Here is a 27,743-nt window from a genome sequence, read left to right as displayed (position 1 = left end):
AACCATGCGCGAACTGCTGAGGGCGCGCGCCTTTTCATTTGCATTAGCCCCGCCCTATGCCATAGGGCCCGCCTCCTCGGTTGCGTATGTTCGGTTCCCTGCTGTTGATTGACGCGGGATGCCTGCCAATGGGTGGAAGCGCGCGTCTTCTTCCGTTTGATAGGCTACTCGGAGAGCCAATCGGCGGGGTGGCTGATCCGAACCTTGAGCTCCTGAAGAGTTGGAGCGGTGGCGGTTGCGAGACTTCGACTCGAACGGTTGCAGGTACCCGGATATAAGTGTGGGGGAGGGGCGGGCGCTGGTTAGAGGGGCTGTGGGCAGCGTGAGGCGAAGGAGGCGGCGGCGGCGGCAGGGGAGCGCGGAAGGGACGCTAGAAGTTCCTCTTGGGGCATGCTTTGGGCGCGGAGGAAAAGGGGGGCTGCCCCAGAGTGGAAGGGGGTGCTATGGCTGTGGCGTGCCAAGGGGAAGGGGGCTGAGCGGCGTTCTCAGAGGCCATTCCCCCTCCTCACCCTGGGGCGTGGGGACTGGACCTGGGCTTAGATGGCCAGTGTCCAGGAGGCGAAGGTCAGCACTGGGCGTCAGGGATGTGCTGCAGTTTCCTGGAAGGCTAGGCGATTAGGGCTTCAATCCTGTCCTCACTTTCCTGGGAGTAAGCCCCATTGACTCTCATGGGGCTTACTTCTGAGTAGACATACACAGGGTTGGCCTCTGAGGCTGCGATCGTGTCCACACGTTCCTGGGAGTAAGCCCCATTCACTCGAGTGCGGCTTACTTCTGAGTAGACAGGCATAGGATTGGGCTCTCAGACTGCAGTGCTGTCCTTACCTTCCTGGGAGTTAGCCCCACTGACTGTTATGGAACTTACTTCTAAGTAGGCATGCACAAGATTGGGCTCTAAGGTTGAAAACTATTCTTTGTTTTTGCTTCAAGGCACCGCTTGTTAGTAGGCTGTGACTGGGCAAGACTCCTGAAGTGGAACTAGAAAATGGGGTTACATGGGAGGGGGGAGAAGAAAGAAACAAATTGCATCGTCATTGCAGGTTTGTGATGATGTTGGATCACAGTGACTCAGCATTTGCTGCCCAATGTGAAATGGGAGACTTTTTCTCCTCCTTTTGAATTGTTTTCCCCTTAATTTGAGTTAAGAGTCATAATGCTTTTAGTATTTTTAAGACATTAATGCCCCCCCCAAAAATCCCAATTTTTAAAAAACCAATTAAAAAATTTTTTTTTGGTATCTCCCTACCCCACTTCGTTTTGTTTGTTCTTGCTTTGTGTCGGGCAAGGAGCACAAGACTGGGCATGTGCACAGATGTCCAGAGTTCTCCCAGAGTGTTTTGTGGAATACTGAAGCTTTAGTGGTGAGAAAGAGAGCCATGCTCTTGGTGACTTCATGGGGGGGGGGGGGGTTGAGAGAAATATGTTGCTTTGGACTTTTTAAAATCATACCTGAGCAGTAAACTGAAAGTGACATTAGACAGTGTTTCAGCTAACTGTTATAGATCAGTATTTCTCATACCACTGGTGATACAGACCCCATTGCCTGGCAGCAAGACCAGCAATGCAACAGGGCAAGCAGCAAAAGGAGGCTCAAATAGGCAAGGCAGAGCTCTAGCATGTGCTTTTCACACTCTCAAAAAAGCCCTTCTTGTCCACCCTGAGCCTCTTACTAGTGTTTGTTGCTTTGCATCTGGCCTCCCAGTCTGAAAGTAACTAGCAATGACATCACCACCAGTTACTTCTGGTGGTACTTCCAATAGGTGTATCATGCGAAGTAGTACTGGTGGGGACAAATGTTGAGAAATTCTGTTTTAGATAACCAGCTTTTTTGAACATGACTTTGTAAAGCTGTCCCTTTGAAAAAGCTTCTCTTGTAAATCTGATTTATATGGCGTTTCTTCTCCTTCATAACCTGTTTTGACATGAAGACTCTAGATTTATGTTAGTAGAGATTAGTGATTCTACTTTTTGGCACATGTTTCCTATTCATATCATGCTGCTAATGGCCCTTAGCCCTTCCCCAGAGGTACAACTGCCAGGTTTACCTTGGAACTATGTTGAAAATAATCTGAAACTGACAGATTCATTCAATTAAGTCATTACATGAGTACATTTCTTCCTCTAATCAGACAGGCTAATGTACCGCAGATACTTGCCTATAAGTCGACCCCACAGATAAGTCAAGGGCAGATTTTGAGCCAACAATCATGGAATTTTCTATGACCCCCAGATAAGTTGGGGGTTAAACTTAGGGGGATGTCTGACTACAGTTTTGTCTGATTTTACCTGAGGCCAGATCCTGAAAAATAACCTACCACTAATTGTTACCTAAGAACTGTAGTCTCTAATGCAGGGATGCACAGACTTTTTTGGCTCGAGAGCTACTTGGAAACTCAGCAAGGCCTGGAGATCTACCAGAGTTTTTTTTACAATAATAGCATTTGCCATAACAGAATTAGATGTGTTGGGGGTCAACCTTATGCATGTCTACTCAGAAGTAAGTCCCATTAGAGTCAGTGGGGCTTACTCATGTGTAAATGTGGACAGAATTGCAACCTCAGAGCCCAACCCTATGGTGTCTCCTCAGAAGTAAGTCCCATGCTAGTCAATGGGGCTTACTCCCGGGTAGTTGAGGAGAGGACTGCAGCCTCAGAGGCAGATCTACTCAGAAGCAAGCCCCATCCGAGTCAGTGGGGCTACTCCCAGGTAAGGAGTAGCGGCCGGGACTGCAGCCGCAGCCACCCCGGCGCGCCAGGACCGCCCTCCCTGCCCTGCGCCTCCTCCCGGGCTCGCCTTACCTGTCCTCTGGCGGCGTTCACCCTCCCACAGGCCACAGCCTCACAGCGCCCGGTGCCCGAGGAGAGCGAGATGCAGCTGGGGGCTGGGAAGGGAGCAAGGCCGCCCGCGGATGCTGGGCGGGAGGGGGATGGAGGTGGCGGTGAGGGGAGGAGGGGGCCTGATGCCCCCCGCCCGGCTTACTGGCCTCAGCAGCAGCGCCACCTCCTGGGGGGGCCCCCTGCCTGGCTCATGGGGTGCCGCTGCACGGGAGTCTCCTCCTCCGCCTCCCTCGTAAAGCGCTGCCCGCATCCTGGGGAGGGGCGAGCGGGACGGAGGCTCCTCAGCCGAAGGCCATCTCTGGGGGGGGCTGCGGGGAGGGCCAGGGCTCCGCCGCCCAGGCGGGCAGGCAGCCCCTCCTCCTCTGCTCTCTCCTCCTCCGTGGCCGCCTGTCCGTCCCCCCGCCCGGCTGCTGCTGCTGCTCGGCTCTGCCGCTCGCCCGCCAGCCAGCTAGCTCTCCTCCTCCTGCCTTGCCCACCAAGCCTGCATCAGCGGTCGCGTCAGTGGGGCGGGAGGGAGCGGGATACGGAGAGCTACGGTGGCAGTGCGGGGCTGGGGGGCGCTCCGGGGCTCTTTCCCGCCCTTCATTGAAGTTCATTGGCCCGCCATGTTGAAAGGGGCGGGAAAGAGCGCCGGAGCTTCCTGATTGGCCCGGCGCCGCCGAGTGTCCCGGATGCCATGGCGGGCCAATCGGGAAGCTCCTGGGCTCTTTCCCACCCCTTTCAACATGGCGGACGGTAGGCTCGGCGCGCGATTGACCGATTTTGCTTCGCGAGCTACCGGTCGATCGTGATCGACGTTTTGAGCACACCTGCTCTAATGTATTAAAAACATAGTAAAAGATCATAAGATACATTTTTATTCTTTATTAAATTCTGGTCTTCATCACCTTTTTGTAAACAGTATCAGAGTAAGTGCACTGTAAACTACATACCAGTAAAACAGTGGTTCCCAACCTGGTATTCATGTACTCCCAGGGACACTCAACAGGACCTTTAGGGGTACTTGAAAAAGAATGGAATAATGGGAGAAAAAGGCAGGCCATGCTCCATAATGCCTTGCAAGGACCAGCAAGGCAGGAAGGGAGGTAGCTAGTTGGCTGTGAAAGCCCCACCAATAGCTAGTTTTTGGTCATCAATTCATGTATGAACCAGTGATTGAGAACCAGCACAGTAAAAAAAACTGAAACAATATGGAAAGTGACCAGTCACCCAGAATTTCTCAGCACACTTCTGGTGCAAAACAGTGCAAAGGCAGAATATTCTTCAAACAGATGAAAAGAGAAAATATGTGATGAATACATGAAGTCTAGGCTTTCATATGGAAGAGATGAAGGCTTGTATTATTACAAACATTTTGCTAATATGAAGGGTACAATTTATGGAAATAGGCTGCCAAGGGATATGCAAGTGAAAAAGGTTGGGAACCACTGCAGGAGAACCATGAATCAAATCCACCTTTAAGGTGTCTGGTGTGTTAAGCCAGAAGCTCTACATAAAACATACAACCCATAACACATAACTGAGAGTGTACAATTCAATTTACAGCAAAGAGATGAGATATTTTCAACCCTTTTTACTCAGAAGTAGACCCACTGCTTTCCATGGGTGTTATTTTTAAGTAAGGGTGCACTGAATTGTAGCCTGGGAAGGAAGATCCCATCCTGGTATTTCAAAAAAACAGACCTGCTTTGCAAGCATTTGCAAAGCGGAACCAGGCTGCAGCAGAAGGAAGGAGAATAAAAGGTTAACTTTGGCTGGAATTTCCCAGGAAAATTACTATAGCAACTAACAGGTGCCTGCCTGAGCTGATCTGAGAAACCAAACTTCAGAGCTGAAAATAAAACTTCAGAGTTGAAAGGCTCTGCACTCTGATTGACCCGGAGATAAGGAGAAGTGTAATGGAAGATCAGAAGATCATAGGGTGGATAATGTGGTGTTGACAGTGATCCCATGTTTTGACAGCTGTTTTATAACTCTGGGAAGGGCAGGGCTGGCTCCACAGCTGTAATCAATCAAGGCCAATGGAGACCTGAGCTTCATTTGACCTTGATGGGGCTTTGAATGAGCTAAGGAGGTAGCTCACAGCTGAGCTAAATTTGCACTTAATGGGACACAAAGGATAAAAGGCAGCTTCAGAAGGATCAAAGGGGCCAGGAAACCCGGACCCTGACCCAGAGGGAGATGCTACCTGACCTGGAGGGAACCAGACCTACAGGAGAAGGGGACTGGGAAGACTGGACTGTGCTTTGGAGACGGATTGGACTTGAATTGGAGGCCTCAGACCTTTACCCACTGAGTTGTGGAGTTTTGGAGAGGGAAAGCCTCTGGACAAGAGGACTTGCAGGGAGTGTCTGTATTCATAGCAATAAATTTGGGTAGTTACTATAGATAAGGAGTTCTGTGTTCATTCCTTTGCACACCACAGCGGTTGTTCTAGAGATAAAGAGGGTGTTAATTAGCCAAAAAGCGGGCATTAGAAGGGAGTTGAGATATTTGGACGGGACAAATTGGCGTAGTCAGCAGGAGTTGAAAATTAGGATAGGACAAGAAGTGATAATTGGAGCTTGATCACCTGGCAAAAATTTCATGTACTGGTAGTTAGACATGTAGGAGCACAGAGATCTCATTGCATTCTGGGAAGTTACTCTCACAATGTCAGTTGCTGGAAGCAGCCAGGTTATCTAGACACAGTCCGGCAGTTGTTACAAAAGGACAGTGTTTATAAACTGATGACAGTGTGACATTTGCTTTGTCCACACATGGAAACAAACAGCAGTGATTGGAACTGTACTTTATATACATTCTGAGGAGGGCTGGGGGAGCGTGTTAATTTCATACACTGTCATACACTGGCTGCCAGGATAGTTTGCAGTGGGGAAAAATAAAACTTTAAAACAAAATCAGAGCAAAAAATTTCTGACTTTACTAGATTAATCCTAGTGGGTTCTCACCCCCCCCCCCCAGTCAAGAAGTAGAAGTAAGTTTGTAATTTGGGTGTGGGATTTTTGGCTTCCTCTTTACTGATTCTGTCTGAGCAATTTTGAAAATCTAACTTTTACCTATTATAAATTTTGATTTTATCTATTTGTTTATATTTGCTGCACAAGTATTATTTGTGTAGCGTGTATCCAACCCTAGCATCTAATTTTTGGGTCTTGGTGTGTAACATAGTGAGAGCCACAAACTTGCCTGTTAATTCCTGACCAGTCATAAACTTGCTAGCTGGCCTTGGACAAACTGCTGTTTTCTCCACATGGTATGATCCACCACTGTGATGTAGAAGACAATTTGAGATTTAAACATGGGAAACTTGGCAGCCTCAGGCCATTTATTTTTCCACATTTTTATGCCACCTTACCTTGAAGGAGCTCAGGGTTCCTTCCTTCCTTTTGACCTCAGCAACCATATGAGGTAGGTTAGACTAAGAGAAAATTATTATTGGCCTGTGGTCACCCAGGAAGCTTCATAGCTGAGTGGGAATTTGAACCTGGATCTTCCAGGTCAGTTCAGTATTTCTTAGGCTTACCTACTCTATGGTGTGATCAGATGGGTTCCTTGAAGAATAGGTAACTAATGTAACAAAAAAGTACTGTCTGAAAGTGTAGTATTTATGTAAAATATGTGCTGCTTTTTAGTCCCAGTTAAGCCATTTCTTCCCAATGTTGCATATACGCAACAGGGGCCAAATGTGTACACCTGTGGGCCAGACAAAAATTAAGGAACCAACAATGCAGCTTACAATATGTAATAAATGTAATTAACAATCTAAAACTAAATTTTGACAGTCAAAACATTGGCTGTCAAAACAGGGATAAGTCCCACTTTCCCAGCAGTAGGCAACTGGACATACAACAGTCTAATCATGATGTGACTAGGGCATGGAGTACAAGAATGCAATTTTAATATTTATGGCTAGTGTGTTAATTATGTCTCATAATTGTTGTTCTTATCAATTATTTGTAAGCTGCTTTGATCTCATGGTAAAATGTTCTAAAACTTAAGTAAGATTATAGTTTATAAAACTTGATTTGAATCCCACCAAAATCACAATGTGTTTTTGTAGTGGGCAAGAAATGTGGAAAGGGTCACACTTAGAGCATGCTTAACTTGACGCCTCTACAAATGTTTAAAATCTGTTGAAGACGTAAGTAAAATAAAATTTCCTTTGGTAATCCGTTGCCAGAGATGAGACTTGAAGAAGCTGTGTAGTTATTCACATGCTAGAAAAGTGTGGTTCTTGTGCCTTGTAATGATCTTTGTTCATTGTAATGATCTTTGTTCATTGTTTTCAGTCCTGTCAGGACATTTCCTTAGCTTTTGCAATGACTGCCCTATGGGAAGATATTTTGCATAATGACCAGCTCATTCAATATGTGGCCCCAATTGCTGTGGACAGAGCACTACTTGAAGGTGTTCTCATGAGGACCAAAGATGATCCAAATGCCTCTGACGTAAGTGTGAATATAGACTTAATGATACTATCATTTGAAGAACAACAAGTACTTAGCTAGTCTGTTGTTAGAAACTTTGGAAAGAAGATAGCTCAGCACGCACAAAAAAACCCACTTTTAGCAGGAGGAGTATTACAGTTAGGCTGTACCATATCATTATCTTAGGTTTACCCTTGCTTCTTAGTGATGTCCTTATGTCTGAGTAGGGCCATAGCAACATTGCGTATCCCATTGTTAGCAGCATAATATCATGCAAGATTAGCTTGTTGCATGCTGGGAAACCTGAATAAAATATGAAGAAGGGAAGTTGGTGTGAACTGAGTGGGACAGGTGGAGGAATGGCTCTTGGCTAACTGTCTGTACCTTTCATTATAACCTTTCACCACATGTTTAGATACATAATTGTGTGGATATGCTCAGTTGTGTAAATCAATATGTTTGTCTTCAGTGTGTGTCTCATTTATCTTTTGATCTTCATGTGTGTGTTTTGCAAACTTATAAGTCTGTTCAACATTTTCCTGCCATGGAGGCTTTCAGAAAAACTGCGCCACAGACAATTCATGAACAAATATTTACTCTGGTCTAGAATTTGATTTTATTTTTTTTACCTGATTTAACTTAATTCATCCTGTAAGTTTTAAAAGGGGTTTACCTTGAGTGGTCGTGGAAAGAGAATGAGTGGCAGTAATTGATATTCACTACTACACCCTTATGAACAGGCAGTGAATTATGCTCCCTTCACACTGCTCCCATCTGCAGTGTCAAGCAGTCTCCTTGAGCAAGCCTATTCAGTTCAGCAAGATTTTAACTTACTTGTGGATGAAGTTAGCCGGAATACAGAATTTCTGGAGCGTACTCTTGCCAGGTATGCATGTGCCATATTGTAGACTGAAAATATTTTTTTTACTAAAAGTTCATTCCTGGATGTCTCCTGATCATTGCTGTGAACCAGATGGACTTTTGCTGTTTTGAGTATTATATAATGCCATCAGTGTTCGTGGCACTTTAACCATGTATGAGAATGAGAAGACAGGCCCCTGTTGCAAGAGGCTTGTAATCCAGATAGACACAAGGGAAACAGAGGAAGGGGATGGAAATGAAGATGGGAGTAAGCAGTAAAGAATATGAAGTTGCTTCAGTTACATGTACTTAATTTTTGTTACATAAACAGATGGAAGACTGTTGCAGTCCTTTGTACTCTTACACTCAATGTTCTGGTCCTAATTTCATTTATGTGATAGTAAGTAAGTCCAGTTGATTTCATGGCATTTGCTGCTTCCACATAATATTTTCAGGCATGTGGTGTGAGTAAATCATGATGCCATTATTGATAAAGCCAAGAGCACTGAGCTGTGACAAGGGGTATTCTACCTATCAGTTACTTTGGATAAAAGATACTTGTCTTGTTTTGCTACAGCAAGGTTAAATGCCAAGTCTGGTTTTTTCGTTCCTATCATTTCTAGTACTGTCAAAGTGGATGACTTTACAGCTCAGCTTTTTAGAATCTACAAGCAAGTTTTGGAAGAAGGAATAACTCAGGTATTCTAAAAAAAAAAGAGCTCCTGTTTTTCACTATTTAGTAAGATAGTATTTCGTTATGTGTAAGAGTCTTCATCTGTGTTAGTATGTGAATGGTTTCATTGGTATGGGTAAAAGTATATATTTGCTTTGTTGATGAAAATATTCTGAACATAAATCAAGGTAGGTCATCTTGCTGGAGAAGTCTGCAATACTATCCACACTCACCTGGAAGTAAACCCCATTATTATGGAACTTCTTAGTAGACATATATAGGATTAGTAGACATATACAGCTCAGTTAGGACATGGCCTAGGTTGCACAAGCCGGTCCCACCCTCTCCACCCCCGAGCCCAGTCCACACCCCTACCCAAGAATGTCCCATTCCACCCTCCCACCAACCCCCTGCACCAGTCTCTCTAGGCCAGCATGAACATACCAGGTCCAGGGCTGGGATCTGGCACCAGGAGGCCAGCACACATCCTCATGCCGGTCTACTCCGCTCCCAAATCATTGCAGATGTGCTTTATGGCACATTTGTGACATTCCTGGACCGGTGTAAGGAACTTACACCAGCCCATCGATCAGGTGGTTTTGCTCTCTTAGTCCCCATAACACACTGAGGTTAAGTAAGAGTATATGATAAATAATCTCATGTTCTTATCCAGTCTTGCCTTGCGACAACAGAAGTTGTTGCACACTGCATCTGTTCCGGATTGTGAGCTTTTGGGACAGGGACCTGTCTTCTCTCTCTTAAGTGCCATACACAGGGACTGTGTATTGAAACAATATAAATAATAAAATGTAAGAAGTGTTCACGTTGGTTCACATTTGTAACCTATGTAATGTTTATTTACCAAAGACCAATGCCATGTAAGCTGGATCTGCCGAAGACTTGTTTGAAAATTTCCTGCAAAAGCTAAACTATGTGTGCAAATAGACTCAATGTGATGCCAGTTCTTGTCAGCAAAGCAGCTGGTTGATAAGTTGCTTAGTGATGGCTGCTGTTTCTCTCTGTGTAATTATGACACTTCTTTTTGTCTTGTTCAGTCAGTGACTTTAGGAATCAATCGCTCTGATTACATGTTTGACTATGGTGCAGATGGTACTCCTGCTCTAAAGCAAGTGGAAATTAACACTATTGCTGCCAGCTTTGGGGGCCTCACATCTCGGACCACTGCAATACATCGGTAAGAGTACCACCAAATTGGGAGCATCCCACTATTTTGCTTTTTAACAGAGGAGCTTATTGTTGATGTGCAATGCCTCCTGCCATTCACTTGTGTGACTTGTGCTTAGTTTAGTCAGGGCTGTGTATAATTTCCTTCTCCTACGGAGGGAAGCTATGTGAGATGCAGAAATTGCACTGCTCATGCTTCTCAGTCTTTCCTCTATCTTCCGAGATTTCATCTGCAACGGTCACACATTGTTCAAACACATTTAAAGCTTTGTAGATTTGTTTTTCAATGAAAGCTGAACACCTCAGGACACAGAATTCTGTTCCTGATGCCAGTTTCTACAGTTACATTGTACAGAGAGTCCCATATGTAGCACATTGCATCTACTTGGAGACCACTTTGTTACATTTCTCACACCAGAATCCAGAGTTGAGAATGATATTTCATAATGGCGCACATGTAGAAATAACAGTGCTACCTTTAAAACATATGGCAGTGGCAAATTGGCCCTGGTTGTGTCTATTTTGCAGGTGAAAGATATTGGCCATTTGTAAAGGATTGTTGATGTGTCTTTTGCACTCCAGAAATTTGTTAAGACAAACCAATAGTTGGTGGTTTGTATTATAAATTTAAATTTATAAATTTAAAGCTGCATATTCTGAATTGTTGTGTGATTTTTGTATATGCATTCCTATCACAGGCATGTGCTGAATGTTTTGGGGAAGCCCAAGGAAGCCTCAAAATTACTGACCAATAATCCATCCAAAGGGATTGCAATGGGTATTGCAAAGGCCTGGGAACTCTATGGCTCAGACAGGTAAGAGAAGAGCCTGTGAAGAGAGGGGGTGGGGGTGGGCTTTATGTACTTGTATGAAAGAGGCACTTTGAGCACACATCAGTCTAATGTGAACTTCCAGGAGGAGTGATGTAGGGTATACTTACTATACAGTATTTGTCCTTATTGAATTTTGTTTTTCTTTTTATTTAATTTTATTGCCTTGGACATCTCTTTATTTTTATTTACAGATGATCAAAAATATATAATTAATTGAGTTAAATCATTGCTAGTGTTGAGATAGTACTACTTCCAGGAAGCAATAAACAATTGCTGGCTTGTTTAATAACTAGGAGGCTGTCTTGATTGTTCTTGCCTACAATTGCTTAAATGCTGTTTTATTTATTGCAAGATAGACCTTGTCTGATCTTCCTCGAGGCTGTCATCGAGGCCGTCGTCCCCAAACCACTCACTAACTTTTTGTATTTTTTGTTTTCCTAATGCTGCTCTTGAAGAGGTTTAATAGACAGACTGTGGTTAAATGATAACCAGTCCCTAGTCTTTCTTTGATAATTAAAACTCTTCCAAAAATTTCATTTTTGCACTACATAAAACTTTAATTCATGGTTTAACCCTTCTAATAGCTCCCAGTTTCATCAGCATTTTTTTTGCCTTGCTGAGGTTTACTACTATTGGAATAAGATCTTACAATAATTTTCCTTAATGGCTCTTTGTAATGTATAATTCTGCTGTTTTCCCCTCCCCCCAAAAATACTCATTAATGTCTTCTTCCCATTTTCTCTTGTATTTGGCCTCATCGCGTAAGACTTTTGCTAAGATCGTACATTTTTAAAATAAGACCTTTGAATGAAAACATAGTTAAAATTAGGTGTGCACCAAAAAAAACAAACAACCAGAAATATGACAAATGTATTCTAGAAGACAGTGGGCTAGGATGACAAGGTTTGTTTGAATGGCCATGCTACTTAACAGTTTCAAATGAAAAGCTTGAAAGGGTCATCTTCACGTAATATGGTGACAAACATTGCAAGGAACTTTACAGGAAGGTAAATATCTCTAAGAATATGTTGACTTTCCTGGTGCAGGATACTGAAAGTGAAACACTAATCTATGACCATGCCCAGGATTAGGAGCAGACAGCATTAGTTGTTCCTAGTATGAACTTAGATCTTCTCTGGAAAATGTATCTGGTGCAGATATAAGTGTAATCTGTGTTGTGATCTTCATTCTAGGGCAGTGGTAATGTTCCTGGTTGAAGAAGCCCAGAGGAATATTTTTGACCAACGCTGTGTAGAAAATGACCTTTGGTTGAGGTAGTTTACAAAACAGAAAATACATTACTCTTCAACTCTTGCCATGTGACCTCAAAGCAACTACTTGTTAATATAATACAGGGGTGTCCAAAGTTCTTGGCAGGAGGGCCACATCATCTATCTGACTTTGTGTCAGAAAAAAATACTCCCTTACCTGGAGGAGACCTCCAGGGCCTGAAAATCCTCTGTGGGATGCAGTATGGACCCCATTGGCGTGGCTACCTCGATGCCAAAGGAGAGTTTGGTAGGATTGGGCTATTTAACACATGTAACTGAATGTCTTCCCTCTGCCCCCCAATTGTAATCAACAGGTAGAATTATGTGGGGGTGTATGGTTTGTAAGGTTCCTAAGGCCCAATCCGAAGCACTTAGAACAGATGTGGTGATGGCATCTGGCCTGGATGCCTTTAAAAAGGGATTGGACAAGTTCCTGGAGGAAAAATCCATTGCAGGGTACAAGCCATGATGTGTATGCGCAACCTCCTGATTTTAGAAATGGGTTATGTCAGAATGCCAGATGTAAGGGAGAGCACCAGGATGAGGTCTCTTGTTATCTGGTGTGCTCCCTGGGGCATTTAGTGGGCTGTTGTGAGATACAAGAAGCTGGACTAGATGGGCCTATGGCCTGATCTTATTGGCTGATCTTATGGGCTGTTCTTAAGTTCTTAAGGCAAGTGACCCCTCCCTTCCCCCTCAGCAAGTGAAATCCCCTAAATGGCAGTGATTATCATCCATTCTTTCCCCCCATGCTGCAGCTCCTGGTAAGGGAGGAATTGCTGCCTCTGAGTGAAGCCTAAGTGCCTTGAGAGAGATTGATTGTCTGTTTGATGCATTGCAAAGGTCAGCAAGGCTGTTTTAAAATCACCTAGCATTGTTTTTTAAATGGATTTGATTTAATGCAATTTTTGCCATCAATGTGAGTTCTGGAAACAGAACCCTCACAAATAACGAACTCAACCTGTACTTGCATATAGTTTTTCTGAACATAAGAACAGCCCTGCTGGATCAGGGCATAGGCCCATTCTTGTATCTCACAGTGGCCCACTAGTGAACTTCTTTGGATGAGGCTGACTCTTCTTGATAAAACTGCAGTTCATATTGTGTAAGTCTCCTTTAACTTGCTCTGTTTAAAATACAGTGCAGTGTTTCAAAACATGACTATATTTCTAAATAAGGAATCATTTTGTAATTCTACTTGTATATGTCATTTGCATTTTCTGTCGTTTCCCTTAGGAATATCCGGGTGATCAGAAGAAGGTTTAAAGATGTGTTTGAAAAGGCATCATTGGATAATGACAAGAGATTGCATATGTAAGTATTTGCCAGAGATCTGCCTGTTGAATATGGGTGAACACATAAATCTCAGCTTAACAAATTGATAGATAATATGCTGTTTCAAAGGCACTTTCCTTGCATCTGTCATTTGTAATTTTGTCAGCTGTCAAAAGTAACAGGATGTAGTCTGACACCTAACTTCAGTGTCAGATGTTTGGGAGTACAGGTGGGGCCTCAGTATCTGCAGGGGATCCGTTCTTGAACCCCTTGCTGATACTTAAATTGCGGATAATCAAATCCATGATTTTTGGCCCCTTTCTCCCTCCAAACCACTAGGTAACAGTGGTTCAAAATACTATAATTCTGTGTAGCATCTGTGACCTTTTTACCTCTCATAAATTGCAGTCCTCATACTAATACTATTGGAAAGTATTTATCTAATGTAACCCAAAGTTACAAAGTGGAAAAGGACCTCACACTTGTAGAATGTGTTACAATTAATCAGTCTTAACATTTTGGGGGTTTGGCTTCGGATTTGTGATGGTGGATAGGTGGGTGAGTTGAGAGGCATCACAGTGTGAAACACTCACATAACACCAGAACCAGGGGACATCCACTAAAATTGAGTGTTGGGAGGGTTAGGACAGACAAAAGAAAATATTTCTTTACTCAACGTGTGGTTGTCTGTGGAACTCCTTGCCACAGGATGTGGTGATGGCGTCTGGCCTGGACGCCTTTAAAAAGGGATTGGACAAGTTTCTGGAGGAAAAATCCATTATGGGTTACAAGCCATGATGTGTTTGTGCAACCTCCTGATTTTAGAAATTGGCTATGTCAGAATGCCAATGCAAGGGAGGGCACCAGGATGCAGGTCTCTTGTTATCTGGTGTGCTCCCTGGGGCATTTGGTGGGCCGCTGTAAGATACAGGAAGCTGGACTAGATGGGCCCTTGGCCTGATCCAGCAGTGCTCGTCTTATGTTCTTATGTTAAGTTAAAGGCTAGTGCAGGGATGTCAGTCTCATTTCATAAAGAGGGCCAAAGTTAGCATTCATGCTGCCTGCTTAGGGCCAGAAGTGACATCATTAAGCAGATGATAACTAGAAATAAATACTTTGTTCTCACATAGAAACCCAATAATTGCAAATGATAGAAGATAAAATGTGCAGATTTGTTCATATTTTCAAGATATGAGAGAGCCCAATTATCACACTGAGAAAGCCCAATTATAACTGGGGGCCAGATAAATGGCTTCCAGGGCCGCATTTGGCCCACAGGGGTATTTGACACCACTGGGCTAGTGGAAAGAGGGGTTGATCTTATGGTCTTTTTTTTTCCCCAGAGATGGAGAGGAAGTTGCTGTGGTGTACTACAGAGAAGGTTATGTTCCAAAGAACTATAATAAACAGGTTGGTACTATCGTCTTGTAACCTTAATTGCAAGATGTTGGGCATTATATTTGAAACTATCCTAAACAGAGTTGGTTGTCTTGATGTGAATAGATGTTATTTAACATGCTTCAGTTTATGTATTCAGTATTCCCCATGGCAGGATAAAGTTGACAACTGAGCATTTTTTCCCCAGCTAATTCCAGTGACACAGCAGCACTTCACTAATTACAGAAGTAGCTCAGCTTAGCTTCTAAGACACCCAGCTGATACAGGTATGGGAGTGGCATCTTAACCTGATCTATGTGAGGTGCAGATTCTTAATTTAGAGTGAGAATCTGTTTTATGTTGTCTCTTTTTTTTATTTTGATTGCCTTGTAGGATAAGGAACACCTCATACAAGATTCCTCTTTGTAATTTGAATCCCTATCACTTCCTAGGAAGCTTTTGATGGCAAAATATTGTGTCAACGTGCTGTTGCATGAAGTGAGCCTTTGAGATGTACAATGTTTGTACCCTGCTATATTTTTTTAAATTAAAAAAAACCAGGAAAAGCTGGATTCTGATCTCTATAAATTTTAAATATATAGTGCAAGTTTGAATACCAACTTCCCATAATTCTTCTTGATTGGTGGAGGGATAAAAATTCTGCAAAGTGCTGGAACCTCTTTAACACTGAAGATCCTGCTCATTGCTTCCCCTCTCCACTCCTAAAATTTCAGCAGGCATTGCTGATAACTTGTCACATGCTTAAGTTTAGAAAGTGGACAAGAGGAAAACTGCCACCACTACCTGAGATACTCAAAATGTCAAGTTCTGTATTCAGTGGCCAGGCTCCAATCCTCTTCTTCCTTTCATTCCTTCTGACTGTGTGTAGATAGTGCAGGGAGCTTCTACATATGCATGGAAAAAGAGGCAGTATTTCCTTCCTTCTGTGCCTCAATGGGGTGATGCTCTAGAGAGCTTCTTGTCTTGGGAAGACACATTTGGAGCTATCACTGAAAAGGGGTAGCAAAAAAGCTTTTGTGTGCAAGTAGAAAACTATATATCATACTTTGACTGGGATCCAGTGCCCATAACGGCATTTGTTTAGTTTTAAAATGTATATCCCACCTTATAATCTTAAGAACAGCCCCACTGGATCAGGCCATGGGCCCATCTAGTCCATCTTCCTGTATCTCACAGCGGCCCATCAAATGCCCCAGGGAGCACTCCAGATAACAAGAGACCTGCATCCTGGTGCCCTCCCTTGCATTGGCATTCTGACGTAGCCAATTTCTAAAATCAGGAGGTTGCACAAACACATCATGGCTTGTAACCCATAATGGATTTTTCCTCCAGAAACTTGTCCAACCCCCTTTTAAAGGCATCCAGGCCAGATACCGTCACCACATCCTGCGGCAAGGAGTTCCACAGACCAACCACACACTGAGTAAAGAAATATTTTCTTTTGTCTGTCGTAACCCTCCCAACATTCAATTTTAGTGGATGTCCCCTGGTTCTGGTGTTATGTGAGAGTGTACAGAGCATCTCTCTATCCACTTTATCCTTCCCATGCATAATTTTGTATGTCTCAATCATGTCCCCCCTCAGGCGTCTCTTTTCTAAGCTGGAGAGGCCCAAACGCAGTAGCCTTTCCTCATAAGGAAGGTGCCCCAGCCCAGTAATCATCTTAGTCGCTCTCTTTTGCACCTTTTCCATTTCCACTATGTCCTTTTTGAGATGCGGCAACCAGAACTGGATGCAATACTCCAGGTGTGGCTTTACCATCGATTTGTACAACGGCATTATAATATTAGCTGTTTTGTTCTCAGTACCTTTTCTAATGATTCCAAGCATAGAATTGGCCTTCTTCACTGCTGCCGCACATTGGGTCAACACTTTCATTGACTTGTCCACCACCACCCCAAGATCTCTCTCCTGATCTGTCACAGACAGCTCAGAACCCATTAGCCTATATGTGAAGCTTTGATTTTTTGCCCCAATGTGCATGACTTTACACTTACTTACATTGAAACGCATTTGCCATTTTGCTGCCCATTCTGCCAGTTTGGAGAGATCCTTCTGGAGCTCCTCACAATCACTTCTGGTCTTTACCACTCGGAAAAGTTTGGTGTCATCTGCGAACTTTGCCACCTCACTGCTCACCCCTGTCTCCAGGTCACTTATGAAGAGTTTGAAAAGCACCGGTCCCAGGACAGATCCTTGGGGCATACCGCTTTTTACCTCTCTCCATTGTGAAAATTGCCCATTGACACCCACTATCTGTTTCCTGATCTTCAACCAGTTCTCAGTCCATGAGAGGACCTGCCCTCTAATTCCCTGACTGTGGAGTTTTTTCAGTAGCCTTTGGTGAGGGACCGTGTCGAAAGCCTTCTGAAAGTCCAGATATAATGCCCACGGGTTCTCCCACCTCCACATGCCTGTTGACCTTTTCAAATAATTCTATAAGGTTTGTGAGGCAAGACTTACCCTTACAGAAGCCATGCTGATTCTCCCTCAGCAAGGCCTGTTTGTGTGTTTTGAGATTCTAGCTTTGATGAGGCATTCCACCATCTTACCTGGTACAGATGTTAGGCTGACCGGCCTATAGTTTCCTGGGTCCCCCCTCCTTCCCTTTTTAAAGATTGGTATGACATTTGCTATTCTCCAATCCTCTGGCACTGTGACCGTTTTGAGGGACAAGTTGCATATTTTAGTCAAGAGATCAGCAACGTCATTCTTCAATTCCTTAATAACTCTTGGGTGGATGCCATCAGGGCCCAGTGACTTATTGATCTTTGATTTATCAATGAGGTCTGAAACATCTTCCCTTTCAACCTCTATCTGACTTAATTCCTTGGTCAGGAGGGGCTGTTCTGGTCTTCTGCAGTGAAGACAGATGCAAATAACTCATTTAATTTCTCTGCCATCTCTTAAGTCTCCTTTTATCTCCCCTTTCTCTCCCTCACCATCGAGAGGGCCAACCGCTTCTCTGGCAGGTTTCCTGCTTCTAACATATTTGAAGAAGCTTTTATTATTCCCCTTAATACTACTGGCCATGTGTTCCTCATAGTCTCTCTTGGCCTCCCGTATCACCTTCTTACATTTTTTGCCACAGTTTATTCCTTTTTATTCTCCTTATTAGGGCAAGACTTCCATTTATGGAAGGAAGCTTGTTCCCCTTTATGGCCTCTCTAACTTGGCTCGTTAGCCATGCGGGCACCCTCTTGGACTTAAGTCGAGCCCTTCTTCCTTTGCGGTATACACTTCCGCTGGGCCTCTATTACTGTTTTAAGCAGCCTCCATGCACTCTGGACTCTTTTTACCTTCCCTTTCAACCTCCTTCTAACCAGCCTCCTCATTTGAGGGAAGTCGGCTCGTCAGAAGTCAAGAGTTTTTGTGAGAGATTTGCCCGGTATTCTTCCCCCAATGTGCATGTCGAAACGGATCGCGGCATGATCACTGTTCCCCAACGGCTCAGTAAAATTGACATCTCTAACCAGCTCCTGAGTGCTGCACAATATTGAATCCAGAGTCACCTGTCCTCTGGTGGGCTCCATGACTAGCTGCTCTAAGGCACAGTCATTTAGCATGTCAAGGAATCCAGTCTCCTTTTCGTGACCAGAACACAAATTGACCCAGTCTATATGAGGATAATTGAAGTCCCCCATGATTACAACCCTGTCCCCCCTTGTCACCTCTCTGACCTGTTTCCTCATTTCAAGGTCCCCTTCTGGTTCTGGTCTGGAGACAATAGTATGCTCCCAGTATTACATCACTCCTGAGGCCTGGTAATTTAACCCACAGAGATTCTATGGTGGAGTCGGACTTGCCTTCAATCTCTGCTTTGCTGGATTCTATCCCTTCCTTAACGTAAACGGCCACCCCACCTCCAACATGCCCCTCCCTGTCTCTCCTGTAGAGTTTATAACCGGGGATTCCCAGTTATAATCAGTATCCCACTGATTTTCCACATTCCACCATCTAGTATAATCAGTATCCCACTGATTTTCCACATTCCACCAGGTTTCCGTTATGCCCACTATGTCAATGGTTTCCCTAGTCACCAGACATTCCAGTTCTCCCATCTTTGCTCAGAGACTTCGGGCATTTGCATAAAAGCCATTGTACATGGAATGCCCCAGGATGGGCTGCTTATTCGCTCCTTTGTCCCCACATCCTCTCACTGTGCCAAACCGTCTATCATATCCCATCACGCTACCATTCCCAATTTCTTCTCCTACTCTGCCTTTACCTTGTTCTCTAAGCTCCCCATCCTCATCCCATAGGGATGAGGAGTTCCAAACCGGATGCCCCTAGGCTCCTGTCGGCTATCCCCCAGGGATCAGTTTAAAAGCTGCTCTGCCACCTTTTTAATGTTATGCGCCAGCAGTCTGGTTCCATTCTGATTCAAGTGAAGCCTGTCCCTCTTGTACAGGCCCCGCTTGTCCCAAAAGGCTCCCCAGTGCCTAACGAATCTAAACCCCTCCTCCCTACACCACCGTCGCATCCATGCATTGAGACCCCTGATCTCCACCTGCCTAGCTGGCCCTGCACTTGGAACAGGTAGCACTTCCGAGAATGCTACCTTTGAGGTCCTGGCTTTCAGCTTCCTACCTAATAGCCTAAATTTGACCTCCAGGACCTCCCGGCTACACTTGCGCACGTCGTTGGTGCCGACATGCACCGCAACTGCTACCTCCTCCCCAGCACTGTCTACCAGCCTGTTTAGACGAGAAGTGATGTCCGCAACCTTCACACCAGGCAGGCAAGTTGCCATGCGGTCCTCACATCCGTCGCAAACTCCCCTCTCGATGTTTCTAATAATTGAATCCCCCACTACAATAAACCCCCAACCCCCTCCCGCCGAGGAGTATCCTGAGTCCCCTGGAGAAAGGGTCCCCCCAGGGGCTTGTTTCCCTCCTCTCCAGGATGACGTCCTCCAGTCCCGAGACTTCCCACCCGGGCAGCTGAGGAGCTGCACGCCTGAGGTTGGGACGAAGCCTGATCTTCCCCGGAAGTCTCCCCACGGTCCTTCTCTGCCTGCCTCTGCTTCTCCAGGTTGGCCACCAAGGCTTCAAGGGAGCAGATGCGTTCCCTGAGTCCCTGGAGCTCCTTGCACCAAGGACACACCCACGACTTATGTCCCAGAGGCATATAGTCATACATGTTGCACTTGATGCAAAACACTGGATAGCCCCCACCCTGCTGCTGGCTGTCTGACTGCATAGTTTGTTTCTTTTTTTGTTTAGGGGTACTTAAAAACCCTTCACTGGTTTGCGACCCTCTTCTCAAGGGAAGAGAAAGGGCGGTATCTGGGGCCCTGGCCTCCTCGCCCTGCTGCTGAACTCGCACCGAGGCTAAACTCGCAGTGCCTTACCTGGCACTTAGTTCCCGAGGCACTGGGTGTCCCAGAGGCCACGTGTGCTTCTTAATACTTTTCAAGGCAGCTCACGAAGTAGAAAAAATGGTCTCAAAGTACAATACACACAGCAGTCATAAAATAAAATGGCAGAGAAATGTTAAACTTCAGCTATTCAAAAAGCATCGTATTTAGAAGTACCGTAAATATTAAGGCTGGTCAGGTGTTTTTTTTAAAGTCAGCATTCTACAATGGTAGAATATGACAGTTCAGATGTTGAAATACTTAATAAGCTATATTTTATATGGGAATATGTAGCTGAATCCTTGTCTGTGTTTGTTTTGAAGAACTGGGAAGCACGGTTGTTGCTGGAAAGATCCAGAGCAGTGAAGTGCCCTGATATTGCCACACAACTTGCTGGGACCAAGAAAGTTCAACAAGAACTGAGTCGACCAGGAACGCTGGAAAGATTGCTTCCTAACAAACCAGAAGCAGTGGCTCGATTAAGAGCAACATTCACTGGCCTCTACTCTCTTGAGATGGTAAGTAGCCATGCATTGTGGAGAGTGTACGCTGTCTTGTACTTTTTTTTATGTCATTGTTTGTATACTAAGCAGTATAGAAGCAAGGACACAGTCTGTGTGACAACAGCAGTGTAAAATTTACAATTTTTGTACTCTTTCTCAACATTGTGAAATCTCATTGTTTTGTGTAGAATTCTCTTTATCATTTAATATAACTGTTAGAAGTCAAAGCTGACAATTAGCGATACTAATAATGCAGAAACCAGATTTTTTCTTCCTATAGGATGAAGAGGGTGATAAAATGGTTGCCATGGCAATTGCTGACCCAGACCAGTTTGTGTTAAAACCACAACGGGAAGGAGGAGGTAATTTTGCATAGGATGTGCCCAACAAACATAACTGAATATTATGAGGGAAATTCAAAACTAAATGCAGATATTTTAGGTGATAAAATGTTGCTGTTCTTAAAAAGTATCTTGATTCCATCAGTATTTGCTTGTAGTGTATGCCTGGGATCGGTTCTAGACCCTACCTATGTTTTCCATAAAGTTTGAGGTCTTCTGAGCTTTACTTAATAAGCAGGGAAAGAAAGAATGCTTGAAACAAAATCAGTTTCAGCACATATGGTTGTGTCCTAAATACTACTTCTGCTTGCAGAAGAAGTTCTGTGTGCATAAGGGCATGGAGGGGGAATTCTTGCTGATCTCCCCTTCCTCTTTGCCCCAAACATATTCCCAAGGGTTGGGGCATCCTCGGGAGACGATTTTAAGGGAGGTAAATAAGGAAGGGGAGACTAGTGAAAACTGCTCCTCTCCATCCTTGCACAAATAGAGGAAGTACTTAAGATACAATCCAGGCATTTTATTTGGCACAGCACAGTGTTGGACAGACAAGAGTTATTATGAACGTATTTGTATTTGCTTAATCTAAGTCGATGATTTTCAACCTTTTTCATCTCATGGCACATTGACAAGGCACTAAAATTGTCAAGGCCCACCATCAGTTCTTTGTCAATTGACAAGGCACACCACATTGACAGCAGGGGCTTGCATCCCCCAGTGGCCCTAATAACAAATGGTTGTCCCCCCAAAAGTTGAATACTCAGACACCAATCTCCCATTAGGATCAGCCACACATCTGACCTGCTTGAGCAGTCCACTTGTGCTGGCATTTGGGGCTCCTTGTCTCTAATGTACCATTATACATTTTATTAAGTATCAATCCTTATCACTGTGACTCTTCACAAAGCTACTGTAATTGACCTTTTAAACTTGCTTCCAAATAATGTCTGGAGAACTCTTCTCACAGTATCCACATGTTTATCAACAAGCATTCTTTTCTCTGGCCCTTGATTCTTCTTGGCAGTTGCTGATTCTCATTTTAAAAGTCTGCAGCACTCTGACAGAAAATTGAAGGACTTGACCCATTTCAAAATCAACTGTGTAAGCTCTGCAGTCCACGTATGAGTGCAGTGTTCACTGACACTAACATGATGAAATCTTTGTACCAACATAGTATAAGAGTAGCAAGTGACTTGATTCACTTTGTCAGAGCTAAGCAGGTCTTCTCTTTCAAATCCTATTTAGTGTGACCTTTGCACAATTATTTTTATATTGAAACTTGAAGCCACTTCGTGACTCCTTTATTGGAGTAGAAAGGCAGCCTTAAAATGTGCATACTTTGTCACAGTTAGTCTGAGGCACAACTAAGTAGTGATACTATTGCTTGGTATTACTTAGGTGATGCGAAGGTGCTCAGCATCGTAATATAGCTTGAAACACTCCTAGATCTAAGTATAGGATGAAAGAAAACTCCCAATATGGTGCCACTTCCCACAGCAAAATGTTAGTGTCCCTGCTTTGACCTAAGTGTTTTGCCAGCAAAAATATTGCCAGTGGGGAAAGTGCATGTTTTGCCCTTTTGGGGGTGGTAACTTAATCTGTCAGCTGTTTAAATTCATTTGAACTTTTGACTACTGCTGTCTTGTCAGGGAACAATCTCTATGGTGGGGAGCTTAAGCAAATTTTGGAGAAGATTAAAGACAGTCCGGAGAGGACCTCCTACATTCTCATGGACAAAATAAAGCCTCTTCCCGCACTGAATTATTTACTAAGAGCTCATAGTCCACTGAAAATATCAGAGTGTGTGTCTGAGTTGGGAATCTTTGGAGTCTATGTCAGGTCAGTGAAGTTGCTTTATTTTACTGGCGTTAATTTTGAATAATTTTTGAATCCCTGTGCATCTGCAGCTTTTCAAAGAACACCTCTTTTTTACTGCAGACTGTGGGTACATTTTTACACCTATTCATTTAAATACAGCACACTCATCATGGAGATTTATAGTAGAACTGGTGTAAGTCATCCATGTGCCAACATCTGGAGAACTCTGAAGTACCCTGTTGCCAACTTAGTCTACAACCATGGTGTGTTTACTGAACATGTATTGTGCCCCCCTTATCTGCAGGCTCAGCATCTAGATTTTAGTTTCCACAGATGCCAAGCCTGAGGCTGGAGGCCCTCCAGTCAGATTTATCTGTGGAATTTATATCCATGGGGGGGGGGTGTCCTTGAATGGATCCCTCATGAATACCAAAAGTCCACTGTACAAAATATGAGTTGAGGCAGAGCCATTTTTTTTCATTGTGTGACAGGTTTTTTTAGGCATCAGAAGTTCTTCTCCCAGGATTGTGATTTAGAGAAAGAAAATATAGAGTAAGTTGCTCCCTGTTCAGGCTTTTTTTGGCTTTGCCCTAGAGATAGCACCATCTCAGTGTGTGATGCTTTACACAGAATAAGAAAGATGTGCAGGTCTGTCCCAACCAAACAGTACCCAATTCACTACCCCCCAACAACACACATACATGCAGTGGCCACTGCCCATGAGTTTTTCAAAACAAATCCAATTGGGAAGATTCCAGGAACTGAATCTTTCTATCCCAAGAGCCTCCTACCCAGCTAGTTCTGAAAAACTGATGGACAAGAGGTAGTGATGGCATAGACTTTCTGGTTGCTCTTTTTTTTTTCCCAGGAAACAGAATCACAGCCCCCCCTATCCTCTGACTTTGCCACCATGCTCTTCTGCAGCTGTGTTGGAGGAGGGAAGGCGCCCCCCCCCCCCCGTGCTTTCTTTGGTGCCTTTGCTCCTTTTGGAGAGCAAGCAAAAAAAATAAATGGACAGTGCCAGAGTACAGGGAATTGCAGGCAGGTGCAGGGCACCCCTGCCAGCTTCTTGCACCCCCTCCCATTGTTCGAAGCAGTTGCTTCATGGCCTCATGGATGGGCTATGTGGAGAAAGTCATGTCCCTAGCTTTACCCCCCCTTCCCATTTCCCAGCTGTATATGTTATACTGGGTCTCTTTATACATGAAAAGGTCACTTTTCAATTAGTACAGGACACTGTACTTGCAGTTAGTACAGGACACTGCTCAGTTATTTTTTTGTTAGTAATTACTGGAGCTATTAAAACATGTATCTGACATAGCAGGAGCTTAGGGTATGGTGTGTATTTGGGGCCATTAGCTATATCCATTCTAAAGGATATGGTATACACATACCTCCATTACTCTAGCTGAAATGGTTATTGCTCATTATTACTTTAAGAGGAATGAGGTGTTGGGGAAGCTGCCTGTACAAATATGGTTAAAACAATGTGAAAAATCATGGGCAGTTTCTTGCAGTAAGCTCAGTGGGTCATCAAACAAGCCCTTTTACAGTTGTAGTTCTCTGGTAAAATGCAATGCATGGTAGAAGGATCTTTGTGTGATTCAAGTAAAGTAGCTCTTGCATTTATTTTAATTTTTTTTTTCCCTTGCAGACAGGGTCAGGCTCTTGTGGTGAACACGCATGTTGGCCATCTCTTGCGAACAAAGGCTGTAGAGCATGCTGATGGTGGTGTAGCTGCTGGAGTAGCTGTTCTAGACACTCCATATGTGATATGAACACAGAATACCTCTTCTCCAACATCTTCCTTGCTGATTGAACTAGGAGATGTTTTCTTTTAGGGCATGATTGCCAAATGGTGAACTTGATTATCAATCAGTCTTGCTGGAAGCGGCCCTCTATCATTTGAGCCCAAGGCACAAAGTAGCACAGTTGCACTGATTTTCTAGCAACTGCTTCTTCCTGCTCTCAGAAAGTGTTGCATTCCAGTTGATGCTTATTGGCAAGTTGCTCCTGCTTGAGGTACCCTTATCAAATCAGCATCTTGTGGACCCAATATCCTTTTTATTGCATTATGATCACAGGCAATCTGTTTTTGCTGGTGTAGGCATTTCCTAAGATAGCATTGAACACAACACTACAGGTGCTTTGCTCAAGCACCAGCTAGAAAGAGTACATTGCCTTGAAATGCCTAATACATTTTTTTAAGGGTGTGTTTGCACCCTGAACTGCAGAGGGAACACAAGTCCCACATGGTGGCACTCCCTGCTTTGTCTTACATGGTGAAATGCCTTCATGAACAGGAATGTAACTCTGCACCAAGGTGCATTTTTTTCAGGAAGTTCCTTTTGGTCCCGTATAGATTGAATACTGGTATATGCCAGGACTTAGTCCTGGAAGGTGACTATTTTTATTTTAATGTTATTTTACTGTTTTAGTAATAAAAGTAACATGTACCCCACCTAAAAGGGGGATTAAAATAGGCTACCATTTGTGAAGCAGTGCTCATAGGTAAGCAGTAGTAATTTCTCTAGATCATCCTTTTGAGTTGAGAGCAGGGGCTGTTCTGTCCTATAGTTACAGAATTAAGTTACAGCAATATCTTGCACTGTCCACTGATTAGGGATCAGAACATGGATGAAAGTTTAAAAATGGATCAGTGTCCAAGCCTTACTTAGGCTGGCAAAAAATGTAAATAAACCATGACATATGCAGATGCATGAGAAACCAAAATAAGCAGTAATAAACAAATATTGACAAATGTCATGATAGTTTGGATAGTGCAGATAGTTTGGATGAAAGAGAAAAACAAGTGGATGAAACAGTTATAAATGAAAGTGGTTGAAAGAGCAAAGTGATGAAAGTCAAGGTATTGCTGTATTTGTAACAGCTCCTACTCTTCACCAAAAAGTATATGCCTTTAATTTCAAAAAGACTGAATCATGTGATGTTATATCCAAAGTCTTAACCTTTTAAAAAAGGTGCTTGCTGTGATCAGATTACTCCCTGGACCACATGAGATTCAGGAGGCGCTGGTTCAGAATGCCCCCTTTCTTCCAGAGAACCAGAAACTAAAGGAGCTGAAATATTCCAGCTTGCAACACCTAACCCTGTTTCTTTTTAAGAATAGAAAGCACTTGAGCTAGGATACATTTGGTATTGTGAAGAAAATACACATTTAAAAAATTCAAATAATAGAAGTTACTTTGGACCAGCTGCCTTCCATGGTGCAAGCTGTCTTTTACAGCTGAAGTTTTTATAGCTTGTGGTACAGGCCTGCTCTTCAGGGAAAAAAAAACTAAACTGTGCATTTCATCTTTTTCAACAGCCCTTTATATTAAATTAGTTCAAACCTGAATTGTTAAAAGATGAGGCTCTGAAAATTTAATGTGGCTTAACAGAGGACAGTATTCAACAACCAGCAGGAACACTAGATATGTCATGCCATTTTTCTTTAGCCTAAAGTTTTTAAAATAAAATGCCTTAATACCTATTAAGAAAGTGAAGTTACATGGTCTGTGTGGTTTCCTTTTTTCCCCCCTAGTTGATTACTATAGTGCCCCCTCTGCATAGAAAAACTATAGTGGTGGTTCCTGGTATTTTTAAACTCTTCATGTGTGTCACATACTGGGGCAGGCTCAGCATATGAATTCCTTCTAGTGCTTAAATGTTTATAATCCTGTATTATTTAACCCTACATAGTTGTTCATTTCATAATACTGTTTATAATACATAGCATTCCACAGTGCTGCCTAGATTTATTGCCAGCAGCAGTAAATAAAAACTTACAGGCATTTGAGTAGCAAACATCTGACTTTTGAATGGGCTTGGGCTGAGCTTTCAAACACATATGGCTGTGAAGACAGCAGTAAAACAAACAGAAGATACTTGGAACAGCTCAAAATTTTAAAAATTGCACCAGCACCCCTTGGCACTGGGGAAAAACCACTCAAAAACATTGAAAATGTGGGGATTCCTGGGGGAGAGAGAAGATGAAGAGCATGGTCAGCATGGCCAAGACTGATTGAACATGAGGAGAGCTGAGATTGTGAGGCACAGGGGAGCATTAATGCTCTTTGTGAAAAGACCTACCTCAATTCCAGCAATAAAACAGCCAACCTTTAATACTATTAAGGAGGAAAGGTTAAATCTGAGTTTGACCAAAGCCCCCTATAGCTAAAATCTACTGTCTTTAAAAGCAGATGTAGAGATCTTACAATCTAACTCTTTAATTCTGATTAATGTGACTAAAAATTCAGGCCACACAAACATTCTTATAACAGCAGCCTTCTGTTATAATTGCTTTGACCCAATGGCCACCCAAGAGTCCTGCACCGTAAAATCTTTGGCATAACACTGGCTCCCCAAGTTACAGATCTTGTTATGGACTGCTGCACTGGTTCTTTCACACAGCCACAATAGCACTGGGCTGGGCAAGAACCAGATATTTTAACTTAAATACAAGTACAGTACTGAAGTATGGGATTTGGTGTAAACCTTGTAAGTGGGTCACATAGCACCATTTTAATAATAATAAATAATAACTTTATTTTTACCCCGCCTTTCTCCCCGAAGGGACTCAAGGCGGCTTACAAAATATTAAAAACATAATTTAAAAACATTAACACATCATAAAAAACAGCAGTCAGAGTAAAAAAAATAGGTAAAAAGAGCATAGAGCAGCAGCAAGTCACAAAAGAATCAGGCCTGTAAAAAATATTAAAAGATGTTAAAAAGATGTTAAAAGGCCGAGAACTCAGAAAGCCTGTTTAAACAGAAGGGTCTTCAGGCCTCGCCGAAAGGTCTCAAGAGAGGGAGCCATTCTTAAGTCAAGGGGAAGGGAGTTCCATAGCGTTGGTGCCACTACTGAGAAGGCCCTATTTCTTGCAGCCGCCCCACGTACCTCCCTAGGCGGCGGCACTTGTAAAAAGGCCTTCTCTGATGACCTGAGAGGACCAGCCG

At 43.5% G+C, this 27,743-nt stretch overlaps 1 protein-coding gene across 4 annotated transcripts; it reads left to right on the top strand.

Annotated features, from left to right (window-relative positions):
• The first annotated feature begins 216 nt into the window (after window positions 1-216).
• GSS (glutathione synthetase) lies at window positions 217-26,287 on the top strand. Of its 4 annotated transcripts, XM_066625960.1 has the most exons (13): window positions 217-264; window positions 7,130-7,288; window positions 8,008-8,153; window positions 8,752-8,827; window positions 9,857-9,996; window positions 10,685-10,801; window positions 12,013-12,093; window positions 13,327-13,404; window positions 14,709-14,775; window positions 20,446-20,640; window positions 20,906-20,987; window positions 22,613-22,802; window positions 24,436-26,287. In XM_066625960.1, exons 2-13 carry the CDS (start codon window positions 7,160-7,162, stop codon window positions 24,557-24,559), a joined length of 1,425 nt encoding a protein of 474 aa, XP_066482057.1. In that variant the 5' UTR covers window positions 217-264; window positions 7,130-7,159; the 3' UTR covers window positions 24,560-26,287. The 4 variants fall into 4 exon arrangements, with proteins under 4 accessions (XP_066482057.1, XP_066482058.1, XP_066482059.1 ...); XM_066625961.1 differs by lacking the exons at window positions 217-264; window positions 24,436-26,287 and adding an exon at window positions 21,988-22,064 and having other exon boundaries at window positions 7,026-7,288; window positions 22,613-22,796; XM_066625958.1 differs by lacking the exon at window positions 217-264 and having other exon boundaries at window positions 7,029-7,288.
• The last annotated feature ends 1,456 nt before the right edge of the window (window positions 26,288-27,743 follow it).

This window comes from Tiliqua scincoides, chromosome 4, assembly GCF_035046505.1.
Source record: "Tiliqua scincoides isolate rTilSci1 chromosome 4, rTilSci1.hap2, whole genome shotgun sequence".
Classification (NCBI taxonomy): Eukaryota; Metazoa; Chordata; class Lepidosauria; order Squamata; family Scincidae; genus Tiliqua; species Tiliqua scincoides.
Note: the sequence above shows the minus strand (reverse complement) of the source record. Positions and strands in the feature narration are given on the sequence as shown.

Excerpts from the sequence above, each read along its gene's own strand:
- GSS (XM_066625958.1), top strand. The coding sequence starts at position 7,106 with ATGATCTTTGTTCATTGTTTTCAGTCCTGTCAGGACATTTCCTTAGCT. Across the intron at positions 8,828-9,856 it reads TGGAAGAAGGAATAACTCAG|TCAGTGACTTTAGGAATCAA; the intron begins GTATTCTAAAAA and ends TGTCTTGTTCAG. Across the intron at positions 20,641-20,905 it reads GCCTCTACTCTCTTGAGATG|GATGAAGAGGGTGATAAAAT; the intron begins GTAAGTAGCCAT and ends TTCTTCCTATAG.